This window comes from Phasianus colchicus, chromosome 2, assembly GCF_987193195.1.
Source record: "Phasianus colchicus chromosome 2, bPhaCol1.hap1.1, whole genome shotgun sequence".
NCBI lineage: Eukaryota > Metazoa > Chordata > Aves > Galliformes > Phasianidae > Phasianus > Phasianus colchicus.
In genome coordinates, this window is record NC_143437.1 from 87,858,954 (window position 1) to 87,872,260 (window position 13,307).

Consider the following 13,307-nt stretch of genomic DNA (forward strand, 5'->3'; position numbering starts at 1 on the left):
GCGTTACTGTGACTGTTCACCCCCATTAGGTGCACAATAGCATAATTTGAAAAAGCAGTTTTTACTATTTAGAAGCTAACAGTTTTAAAACCGTAGTTAAATGGTTTATCTATAGCATATAGCAGACTTCTAAGCTAACCAACCTAAATGCACCTCCTTCTTATTAATATAAACCTGAAAGCAGCTGAAAAGCAGCCATTGTTAGTACTGAAGTCATTCAGTTTGACAATGAGACAACATTCTGTATTAGTGGAAGAACACTGATGGCAAAGTTCTACAACTGGCTTTTGAGCTCAGAGGAAATGAGAGCTAAGATCAATGGCTAAAAAAGGTTCCAGTATATCAACAAAAGGAAATGACTGCTAGGCTTTCTCACTCTATCTTGGGTAATTAGTGCCAAGTTCTAAATGCTGCAGATACAGGTAAATACAGGTAAAACTGAAATTCTAGACTTTATCATAGAAAGCACCAGGCAACCATGTATAAACAGCTTGAACTGTCTGCGTTTTCTAACTTACTAAACTGGTTGGAGTGATGTTTTCCAGTACATACATACATTTTGGAGCCATTCTATCACGAATTTTTAAAATTCTCCTTCAACTGTCAGCAATGAGTACTGAGATCTATTTTAACCCCATTAAAAAGCCCTACAACTCTTCTGTCAGTTCCTCTCAGCTGCAGTCACACATTACAGATACTGTTTAAAGAGATACAGTACTTGGGCCCTAAGCCTTATTTGGCTCACAAAATGGAGAATGATAGCTAACATGGTACTGCTTAATGTTTTATTTCAGTACCAGGAGATGCAGCTCTGTGCTGCATGTACGGCACACTCATCTCTGAGAAAACGCTGTGCAGTGACTCTCATCACTTTAATATCTAAACATCATCTCAGCTTCAGTTTGCTTTACCAGATTTTTGTGGTATTATTATCCTCAGCATATAAATGGGCTACAGAGGCACGGGGATTAAGATCACAAGTGTCCCTTTAATGCTTAGAAAGCCGAATTTCCAGAGAACTTAGAATGCACTATCCACTATATTCAAAGCGCAGCTCTGAAGAATCTCAGCTGCCAATGTGGGAGAAGCTGTCCTGCAAAAAACCGCTGTAGCAGCTTAAGATATTACAGACACTCAGCTGTTTGTTACCACTCATGCACCCCAGCCAGCCAGCCAGCTAATCGTGCAAGTATTCCCAGCCTATCTCAGTGCAAAGCAACGAGAGTTGGTTAACGCCCACTGTGAATGCTCTGGTTTGTGTGAATTTCTAAGCATCACAAAGGAGCTCTGTGGGACAGGCCAGTTTAGGAAATGGTTCTCCAAATAGCGTTCAAAGGCTCCAGCTAGCAGATCACCTCTTCTGTCCTTTGTTATCTCCTGTCTCAGTTCAGTACATGAATTCCAAACTCTTCAGCAAATGGAACAGAAAAATGTAAACAAACCTCTTCTGTAAGTGCCTAATCCCTCGACTCCATCAGAATACAGACCAGGAACAGCAGTAGCAACGACTGATAGATGCAGTGCATTTTTGCCACATGTTACCGCACGTCACTGTGTCCCAATTGACAGGAGAGTGTTGAAACACTAGTCTAAGCTTTAATCATTAGGAAAAGCCATTATCTGCAGCAGCTGAGCTACAATCTATTCCAAATTGTCAGGAACCTGGATTTGTGCCAATACATTCGTGCTTACCATTGCTTTATCTCTCCCAGGTATGAGCGTGGTTTTCCTATGCATTTAAGAGGAGGAATGAAAATTACTTAGAAGAGAATCAGATTTGCATTTTTCCTGGTTGGCTAACAAATTTCATCCCCTCCCAGTGAAGATGCTCATCACGTTTTAAATCTGAACTTTTGCTACAGACCCTGCCAGAGACAGACATTGTTGGCAAGATTTCATAGAGATCCTAAATCACAATTCTTAAGGGCTTATTTAAAATTGTAATTGTTACAGCAAGATTGTAATTCTGGTATGGCAAGTACTAAGAAGAAGGTGGAAATTACCTAGTTAGTGGATTCCCACTGAAATCTGCTACCTGTAGTGCCTTGCAGAATGAGATGCTTTCTGGTATTTCAGGAATATCTGCAGAAGAAAAAGAAAAAAAGGGGAAAAAAACATCATCAAGAACTGTACAGCATCTACACTGAAACTATTGCCTCATTATGTATGGTAACGTGCTACTGCAAGGAGTTATCTTGGTATCTTTCAAACCATTTCAACATGCAATGCTGCTTCATACCCAAGTATTCATACTTGAAACCAGAGCAAGAGCAGCTACCAGCGCAGAGCTGCTTTGTACTTTTTCAAATCCCATTTCACTTTCCTGCTCTGCACTGTTTTTCCTGATCCTAGACTGCTCACCTGTGCTTCAAGCAATCTGCATCAGCCTCTGTCCAGCAAAAGAACAGATTCTTTGTGTTCTAAGATTGTTCTGAAGAACCAATTAAGTCTGAACCTCATGTAATTTGTTCAGTACACACCCACAACCTGTGCTGGCAGAAAGTACAGGGGGAGGAAGAGCAAGGAAGAAGAGAGTGTTCAAGGCTCTGTTCATAATGCACACTTGTGGAAACATAACGACACTAAAGATAAGCAATTTGAAAACATTATTCCAATCAACAGGTCCCAAATCAGTGCTAGCATACTGTTACAGAAAGGCAGAGAGTAGTAAGAGTTACTTATACATGAAAACAGATTTTTTCTTCTACCTCCAAGACTATATGTCTATCTACTGAAGCCAGTCGTGCTACCTTGAACACAAAATTTTCTGTAGGGCCTCTTATTTCAGGTTTCTATGAGCAGCCTGTGGGCCCTCTGTGTAAGCCCCTGTTTATTGTCATTGAGATCCAGCAAGAATGAAACAGATATGCTTGGTTTCCTTGATTAACAACTTAAGATTCATATGATTCACCTGGAAAGGAATTTAAAAAGAAGTCAAATCTTAAAATAAAAATCAGACTCGTCCTTCCAGAGTTTTCCAATTTCCATTCTTTCGGCATAGTAGTCCACCTGTTTCATCTCCTCATACATTAGTCCTTTCTTAGAGTAGGGACAAACAGCTAGGAAACTGTCGTCTAAATAACTACAAGAAAAAAAAAAAAGGCATTATGAATGCCTGACTGAATAATCAGAAGTAATAAATTCTTGCAACATGTGAAGTTCTTAGAAGTATCTGCCTGATACTAACACCACAGAAAGTAAAAGTAATGAAGTCATTGCAGGGGCATTGCTGAGTCCTAAGGAACAGACAACTTTCTTTTTCTTTCTAAGCATTCATGTGAAAGCATTGCCTTTATGAAATGCTCTAAGGAATAGAAGCAGCACATAGAACTGAGAACTTCTCTCTTCCCTACGCAGAGAAATCAGGGAGGCACATGAATTCAAAACAAAAATCAAAACTGCATTTACAGTCTGCAAAGCTGCTGCCTTTAATCCTATCAGTTCTCTACGTGAGCACCATCTGTAGAACCCTAAATTCACACTACAAAGGTCCTACCTACACTCAGCAGACATTAGAACCTCTGTCTGCCATTACAGCAATGACAAATATGGACACTGAGAGTTCTGCTAGTCACCAGCAAATTCAGAAGTTCATTATCCACCATCTATTCCTCATATCACCCTTCTCTGGATAACCAGTTGGAAAATGAACAGAACAGCATTGGCTCACTTTCTCTTATTTTTCAATAGCTTTGTCCCTCTTGCTCACCCTCTCCCCCTCCCCACATCAAAACTAGACATCATTTAAATGAGCCTTAATTAATTGAGAGTAGATCTTTATTTTGAACTATGGGAGCCCAGGCACTATTTGCCACTCTGGAAAGGAATGAGGGAAAGGCTGTTGATGCAGTCTACCTGGAGTTCACCAAAGCCTTTGACACAGTCTCTCACAGTATTCTTCTGGGGAAACTGGCTGCCTGTGGCCTGGACAGGTATACCCTTCTTTGGGTAAGGAACTGGCTAGAGGACTGTGCCCAATGGGCAGTGGTTAATGGAGCTAAGTCCAGCTGGTGACCCACTACAAGTGGTGTCCCCCAGGGATCAGTACTGGGGCCCATCTTGTTTCCTGATGACCTAGATGAAGGGATTGAGTGTACCCTCAGTAGGTTTGCAGATGACACCAAGCTAAGAGGTGGTGTCAATCTGCCTGAGGATAGGGAAGCTCTTCAGAGAGATCTAGATAAGCTGGATCTCCGGGCTGAAGTGAATGGGACGAGGTTCAACAAGGCCAAGTGCCGGGTCCCAGCACTTTGCCGCAATAACCCCATGCAGTGTTACAGGCTTGGGGAGCTGTGGTGAAGAGGGGTTTGGCCTCTTCTCCAGGCAACAAACAGGACCCAGGGAAATGGCCAAAAGTTGTACCAGAGGAGGTTTAGGTTGGACACAAGGAAGGACTTTTTCTCTCAGAGAGTGGTCAGGCACTGGAATGGCTGCCCAGGGAGGTGGTGGAGTCGTCATCCCTGGCAGTGTTCAAGAGGCGCCTGGATGAGGAGCTACGAGATACGGGTTAGTGCTTGTGGTAGCAGTGGTAACAAGAGGACGGTTGGACTAGATGATCTTGCAGGTCATTTCCAACCTTGCAATTCTATGATTCTATCACTATTTTACATCCTCAGATGACTCAAAATAACTTGTGTCTTTGCAGCCCAGCCAATGTCCACAACTTTTATATGTGCATCTGTGTACACATACATCTCTTCTATATACAGGTACACGTGTCATATGTGAATTATTCTCTTTAATTAAGTAAACCTTGAGTAAATATTTTAATTTTTTGAAAAATAACCTATATACATATGTATACACATATATACATACCTAAAAATATAAAGCAGAAGATAAATTTTCAATGACAATACCAAGTCTCTGAAAGTACGCATGCTATTGATTTCCTCTAACAACGTGTGGCTTCATTGCCATGCTGTAAATATTTCCTCTTCTATTTCTATGCATTGTTAAGCCAAACTATTTTGATAATCTCCTTCTTTTACAAGTCTTAGCTATTATCTGTAAAAGCTAACAGTAAATTAAGTGAACTATGTAAAATATACTCCAATATTAATTGCAATACAGCTGCACACAAATTATTTATAATTCGAGTGCATTATACATACATTATACAACAAAATCAGTTCTGGAATTAATGCATACTTTCTCAGCCTACTTATTCCAGGCTATAGAATCATTACATAAGCAAAACTTATCAGTAGAAAATGATAACAGATACAAGAAAAATAAGAGAAATTCCAGTTCCAAATTAAGCTCTTTCTTTGCATTTCAAGTGCATATTCCTCCTGCTGATGATGCTTTTGCAATTTGCTTTTCTCCTCTATCAAACTGGATGAAGAACAAAAAAAAGAGAAAAAAATAAAGAAAATCAGTCCATCCCTTTGGATTGGGGATTGTTATATATTCAGTAAGCAAAACAAGGTTGAAATATAAATATTGAAAAGATTTATCAGCCAGAACAGAAGCAGATTACTAGCAGACATTTTATCACTACGCATGATGACTACTGTAGGATTATTTTGAACAAAAAAGATCAGAAGAGAAAAGGAGCATTCTAGTGTATGGCAAAAAAATCTGGAGTGATTATTATAGCAGAGGTGATGACAGTCCATAACATAAACACTGGCATAATTAACTGAAATGCAACGTAGTATATCAAAGTACATTTAAAAGTCCATCTATCTCCTAATGGATTGAGCAGCTTTTGCCATTACTGCTTACTACTAGGTTTTGTTACAGACATTAACACATAAATCACTGCCAACATCAGCGGCAGTATGTTAGAATGCTTTTCTTGCCACCGCTGGATAACTGACTCAAATCCTACTTAAATATCTAGGATTCTTCTAATACCACACACTGATGAACGCTCCACGTTTATATGATGCTCCCAGATGTTCTGGCATACAGACTGTGCAGCACTGCTCATAGTAAAGCTATAACCAAGCATAAGCCCTGTGACGTATGATAGTGCAAACGCACTGGCAGGAAAAAATTCATGCCAGCAGAAAGTGGCAGTCATGTACATAAGAGTGCATATACATATATACATACACAGACACACATTTCTATTCAAGATGCCTCTTCAGATTTGCATAATCCTTGGGAATTCTGTACTGTATGAGTGCGAAAATTACTTATAAAAAATCTTTTTACTGATCTATTTTTGTTAAAGTTTTTACAACAGCAATATTCCCCAATTCTTTCTCATCCCTTCTTCCCTTCCTCTGATGGCTGCAGGAGTTGGGGAGGAAGAAAATCTTCATTTTAAATTGGTAAAGCCTCTTATACAGCACTTTTTACTGTGTCTTTATACAAAATTTGAAAACCAGACGATATTCTTTTCTTTATCCAAAGCCTACATGGCCAGCATTCGTTACATACTCTGCAACAGTGAACATCATTTCCAATTATCAGTATCAAGATAGCAATGGTCAAGAAGGTCGTAGGCTGTGAGAGGACCATTAGACCAGAACTACTTTCAACTGCAAAGGCAACACGGAGCATTCCGCTTTGGTGGGGCTGCTTGATGAGCCACATCTATGAGTCACACCACATTTACACCCAGTAAACCCACTCCAGACTTAAAAACTGTGAAACAAGGCAGCACTATTCCTCAGGAGACAGATGACCAGACACTAAACAGATCACGTTCATCCCGTTCAAAACATGGAAGAATTTTCCCCTGTCTCTTCTCACATTACACGTATATTATATGCACGAGTTAAAGGCCCCAGCCAGCCCATCAAATCATCAAACTCTCTGGTGCTTGAGCAAAGCAGGAGTCATGACGTTCCCCTTCCTTTCATAAGAACATGCACTGGTTTGGGTTGGAAGGGACCTCAAAGCCCACCCAGTGCCACCCCCCTGCTGCGGGCAGGGCTGCCTCCCACCAGCTCAGCTGCCCAGGGCCCATCCAGCCTGGCCTAAGCGCCTCCAGGGATGGGGCACCACAGCTCTCTGGGCGGCTGTGCCACTGCCTCACTGCCCTCTGCATGAAGAGTTTCCTCCTAATAACTAACCTATATCTTTTCTCTTTCAGTTTGAAACCAACTCCAAGTGGTCCTTGCCATCCATAGCACAGAGGCTTGAAGGCTGAAGCCTGACTTTGTAAAAGCTCTTCCACCCTGCTCACCACTTCCACCACCTTCCAAGCTTGAGAAGAGCAAACTATTTAATTAATCAAATGCCTTGCGAAGAGGAATTTGTGCTGCAAATGTTTATTTGCCTTTGCAAAGGGCTCTTCAGCTGCTAAGCTCAGCTAGGAAGCTGTTATCTCACAGACAGCAACAGGGCACCTCTCTCCCTTCCCCAAAGCTGCTTCCTGAGGGGTTGCTTCCTCCAGCAAGACAGCTGAAGAAGGGTTAAACCTCCCTCCCTTGTTAAGATCATGACATGTGGAATGATAAACTCATTGCTTTTTTTTTTTTTTTTTTTTCCATTCTAAAAGTCAGGAGGCTCTGCTACAAGCCCTAAAGGATGAAGTAATCAGCCTCTTTACCTGAAGTGTTACAATTTCTGGGACAAAATGTGACAGGAGTCATGTTGTTCTTGCAAAGTCTATTATGATTGAGTGGCTCTTGTACAAGTTGTAACATTTCCTTTTGAAACTCTGAGGCTGAGGATATACAAAACACAAAAGAAACAGCTCTTTAAAGAACCGCCCTTACAGCTTTATGGAAAATACACAAACAGGTTCAGGTTGGGTTTTCTCAGCCAAATCCCTTATTACTTAATTAACAACAAACTGAAGTGAGGTAAGTATATCTCTTCCTCCTCCTCCTCGTTTCTGTACACTTCCCTCTTCCAAGGGAGGAGAGAAACAGGGAAAAATGTTGCTCTCAAAAGAGCATTTCACAGCTACATAAAGAGTAGGCATGTAAAGTTTCCTTTACTTAAAGGAAAACTGTGCAAAGACTTAAAAACAAGCTGGTTTTTCAAATAGTTAACACGCTGAAAATCAATAGACTGTCCTCAGCTGCAGCAACAGTCAGAAACATGGGATCATGTGCTGCAAATGGTAAGCATGAGAAAAAGAAAAGGGCCAGGTCTGAGGGAAACTCAAAGATTAGATCACAGGGAAACAGTAGTTCCAGGTGAATTCAGCGGAACAGCCAGAGCTCAGCAAGGAATTACATCTTCTGCTTTTCATCAGCACGTAACAGCCAGAGTGTTAAACAAGGCTAGGAGATGCTTTTATGAGGATTTCTGTTTTGGACCTTGAAGTTAGCAGAAATTAAATCACAGAATCATAGTATCATAGAATGACCTGGGTGGAAGAGGACCACAATGATCATCTAGTTTCAACCCTCCTGCTATGTGCAGGGTCACCAACCACCAGACCAGGCTGCCCAGAGCCACATCCAGCCTGGAAATACGTTTTATAAAAGCAAGGAAGAAAAGAAAAGTTAGAACTAGTATTCTACCTGAGAAGCTTCAGATGACAGATACTGTGTAAGAACTGCAACAGTCAAGCTGCATATTTATTGGCATCTAACCTTCTCCATGAAAAGCCCCAAGAAGCTCTACAGAGAAAAGAGCGAACAAAGCCTGTTTGCAGATCCTCATTTTATGGTCTCTAATCTAGATTACCCACAAACTGAAATATTTATTTTATGTCACTCCCATACGGATTGGCATTTAATGCTTGACCAAAGGTTTCTGTTTCCAGCTTGGCCTACTGCTTTCAGAAAAGCCCCACCTTTGAAACCTATGTCTCCTCTTGAATTTGGATGAAGCTATCACATTTGCTAGATGCATATCAAGGTTGCTCGATACCTAAACCAGCACAGTTCCCTTAGAAAATCAGTAAAATCTTGCATAATATACCAAAATGGAAAAACCACTATGTTGCAAAATTCTAGCAGTCTGCAGTAGACACAGAATCATAGAATCACAAGGTTGGAAAGGACCTATAAGGATCATCTCGTCCAACCGTCCTCCCATTACCACTGCTACCACAAGCACTAACCCGTATCTCATAGGTCCTCATCCAGACATCTCTTGCACACTGCCAGGGACAGTGACTCCACCACCTCCCTGGGGAGGCCATTCCAGTGCCTGACCACTCTCACATTTTTCGTCCCCAGCACTCTTCTTTAAGAATCCCTAAAATTCACATTTGATATACAAAGATGATATTGTGTTTTAAGCTCATGTTTTAAACTAACTTCAGAAGAGGTATGGGAAACAATATAAAGAAAAACATGCCAACAGAAATTAGAATTGTCAAAAAATTACTCAAAAAAAATCACACAAACACGCCACTGTCAGCAAGCAACTATTTGAAAGAGTGAAAAACCTGTTTTCTTCTGGTCTACAGCTAGGCAGCCTTACTACCAATTAGCACCAAACAAATAAACAAGAACAAAATCACTTGCCTGATTGCCAAACATAGGCTAGAACTTATCATTATCAGCAGTAGTGATCTGCCGCTATACAAACTACAGCAGTCACTGGTGGGATATCCCATGGTTTCCAGGTATTCACAGCAAGGGTTACAGTGAGTATATCCATAGCATGCATTCTTGTCAGGTAAGAACCATCTACCACAGGAAAAGCAGTGCACAAAGAACACAAAGCAGTTCTGAAGACAAAAAAAGCAGCCTTCCTAATCTAGCAGCTGAATATTTTAACAACAAATGTCTGTTTGCAAACCATACTGCCTCACTACACAGTCTTGCTGCCTTCTTCTTCTTTCTTGCCCACTGAGCAAGTATTAACTTACAGAAATGTCTCAGCTTACTACTTACTGCCAGAACCATACCAGTCTATTTGTGTCAGGGCCACTAATGCCAAGCGGAGGGAAGAAGACTTCCATAGAGAGGGTTCACATGCTGGATAAGCACAGCAGAGGCAGACAAAGACATCTGATGTTGCACCAAAGATCAAAAAGCAGCAGTTGGTACATGAGAGAGTGTAGCCTGAGAGGAACTACAGGATAGGTTCAGAAGCCTCAGAGTGCTTCTGCCTACCTAGCTGATGTTCTCACTGCAAAACAGCTGGGTCACCAGTCCAGGCTGATTTGAAACAGGCATTCAAGCCTCTTCCTCTCAGTCAGTACTTCTAGTTTGAAAACAGTGGTTATCTGGCTTTTTTGTGGGAATACTTACCCATTCTGTGGGCAGAAGGGAGGTAATTCTACAGAAAGGATGACAGGTATGTCTGATATCAGACAGCTGAATAAAAGGAGAAAGCATTGGTGTGCATGCCCCAACACAAACAAGCTATGTGAAGCCTTACAGAGTGAAGCAAGGATTACACATCTCTCCTGCTGCATTAACTGATGTTCTGTATATTAGCCATGTGTGCTCACAAAGCATCTTAACAAAGCTTTAAAATACTTCTGTGATTAAGTTATACGCATCATACAATATGCAGTGATTGTGGTGTTCTGAGGATGACTAAGAACTGTAAACAGATCTTTTAAATAGATTATAAAGTAGCTGAAAAGAATAAACCCTTCAAATAAAAAGCAGTAATATCAATCAGAAATTAAATACTGTTGCTGTTGGTTTCTGAATGTACAATGATAACTGAATCATAGATTCCTTAGAGATGGAAGGGACCTCTGTTGGCCAACTCCCCTGCAACACCACAGCTAGATCAGGTTGCCCAGAGCCTTATCCAGCCTCGCCTTGAAAGTCTCCAGGGATTGGGCACCCACCACATCTGAGGGCAATCTATTCCAGCACCTCACCACCCTAACTGTAAAAGGTTTTTTCCTTATATCTAACCGAAATCTACACTCCATAAGCTTGAAGCCATTTCCCCTCGTTCTGTCACCACAGACCCTGCTAAAGAGTCTGTCCCCTTCTTTCCTGTAGCTCCCCTGTAGATACTGAAAGGCCACTATCAGGTCACCTTGCAGCCTTCTCTTCTCCAGGCTGAACAGCTCCAGCTCTCTCAGCCTGTCCTCGCAGGAGAGGTGTTCCATTCCATGGATCATTTTTGTGGCCCTTCTCTCAGATCTATGTTTCTCCTGTACTCAAGACTCCACAGTTGGATGCAGTGCTCCAGGTGAGGTCTCACCAGTGCAGAGTAGAGGGGCAAAGACTGAAGATAATATAAGAATTTCCCAGTCTACAAACATAAGCCATTTTGGAAGCAAGGAAAAGGTAAAGGAAGGTTCTCTGCATTTGGGACATCGGCTTGCAGCTGCCAAAAATTGATCTCAAAGATCTTGGACACAGGTCAGACTGTCAGCCCGTAGCAGCAGCAGGTCATCTCTTCTTACACTATCACGTTACTCTTGTTTGGATGCTTCTGAGGAATTTGCAATTATTTTTACATAAACTACTGCATATTTGCCATAATGTAGCAATTGTGTCAAGATGGGACTTTAGAATTGCAAATCTTGATTTCACCACGCTTGTATCCAAAACAACTGTACTATCAAGAGTCATAAGCTCAGTTTAATCAGAAACTGCAGAAATGTTATTGAACTACCAGCCATTTCCACAGCACAGAACTGCACATATCAAAACTGAAATATTATTGTTAACGGAGTAACGAACCATTCAAAGTAAAGAACCATTCTGAGGACTCAGCATCATACTGAGTCAAATATGCCTTAACAAGATCTGCCCACACACAGATTGCTTTAGTAGCTGCCACAGCAAACCTATCACTCCTGAGTTCACAAAGTAACTGACCACAGCTGCACAGAGACAGGAGCCAGAAACAGAGCCAGCATAATCCATCTACAGAGACCATCAAAATCCACTTAATACTTTTCCTCAGGCTTGAGACTCAAGGCTTGGACGCAAGAGAAAACTCGAAGGTTAGCGAGAGCTTCCACAGAGGATCACTACTGTCTTGCTGCCAGCTAGAGAACAACAGGCAGCACAGATCTGGTCTACAGCCATTACATCCATTGCATGACTAAGTTCTTGGTAAGCATGTTTAATGAGAACAAAAAGAGTAGCAGCAGAGAAGCCTGCCAGGCTTTTATCACAGAGAGACAACAAACATATACACAAGCACAAGAGGCTCATCCCTCACACTGGCATGAAGGTTAGCCCTCCTGGCAGGCAGGGGCACACAGCAGCACTGTGCAATAGGGCTCCCACACCTGGGGGCAGCCACCAATGCCCAGCTGCTACTGTCCAGTGGAAAGCTCACAGGGGTTTTTCTGTGGCTGAAACTGAAACGAACTGCTGAGCCACCTATCAAAGGCTAGGAAAGGTACAGGAGGTTTAAAAAAAATAAAAAATCCACACTATAATATGTTATTACGAGAAATTACGCCAGCTAGAAAGTTACTTCAGATAAAAATACTATTACCAAGCAGGTTAACTGAGGGGCATTTTAAAGAACAAGCAGTATCAGAAAAAGCGTATCAGGCGAATCTGGAGGATTATCAAAGAAACAAGAAAACATTCTTGTAGCAGGGATACACCAAAAAGGAATGAACCACATCTGCAGCAGCACGGCTTTCACACACAGCAGACATAATCCTGCATATAAGCATGTGTTACATTAACTGCAGAAACTTTATGCAGTACCCCTCCTGTCTGGAGGAAGCTACAGAACAAGAAAAGCCATTAACATGGTAATGAATGTGAGATGGCAGGGCTCTAAGCTCTATGAGTTTAGCCCCCAGGGGTTGTGAAGAAGAAAAAAGAAGGAGGGGATGCTGCAAGAAATCTCTGCGGGACCAGCAGCATGGGCAGCAGCCTGCTACAGTGCCAAGGGATTTCAAACAGCGGCACGTGCTTCTGGAGAGAAGGAAGCTTCAGCACAGTGCCTGCTGAGCTGGACAGAAAGAGCTGCAGGGATTGAGGCACATCTTCCATCCTTTGGATTGCATTGCTTTTCTGAATCACAGGGTCTTCGGAGACTGAGAGTGGGTCCCACGTGCTGTGGGAAAACACAGAGCACACAAGCATTTCTTATTCTGCCTAGAGCAGAATCTCTTTTCTGCACCACGTAGGCAAAGACTCGTTCTGAAACTCAATGCAAAGCACGGGAGCCCTGCCCAAACTACGTGTATTTGCTTCAGCAAGCCAGAGTCCCTGCAAAACTCCCTGGTGATGTGAGAATCCTGGATGGGATTTACCTAAATATGGGGCTTTGGAAGGATCCAGCAGTCTCAGACACACAGCAGATGAGCAGCAGAGTTCTGTGTCAGAGGATGTTACCTGGAACACTCCTAGTCTCAGACACAACTTTGCCAGTAACCCCAAAAGCTCCAGCACCCACTGTTAAAATGCAGCAGGCCTGCTTTCTTTAGCTTTGAATTGGCTCACCAGCTGCTTGAATAACCTGACACCGAGGGGCAGAGATGAACTGTACTG

The 13,307-nt window shown here is 42.0% G+C and overlaps 1 protein-coding gene across 3 annotated transcripts in view; it reads right to left on the reverse strand.

The window, feature by feature from the left end:
* Window positions 1-13,307, reverse strand: part of LRRC1 (leucine rich repeat containing 1) — an 89,522-nt gene that overhangs the window by 63,034 nt on the left and 13,181 nt on the right. For all 3 annotated transcript variants that reach the window (XM_090136272.1, XM_031610740.2, XM_031610741.2), the window contains exon 3: window positions 2,004-2,082. In XM_090136272.1, coding sequence (XP_089992398.1) covers window positions 2,004-2,082 — 79 coding nt within the window. The remainder of the gene's footprint in view (window positions 1-2,003; window positions 2,083-13,307) is intronic.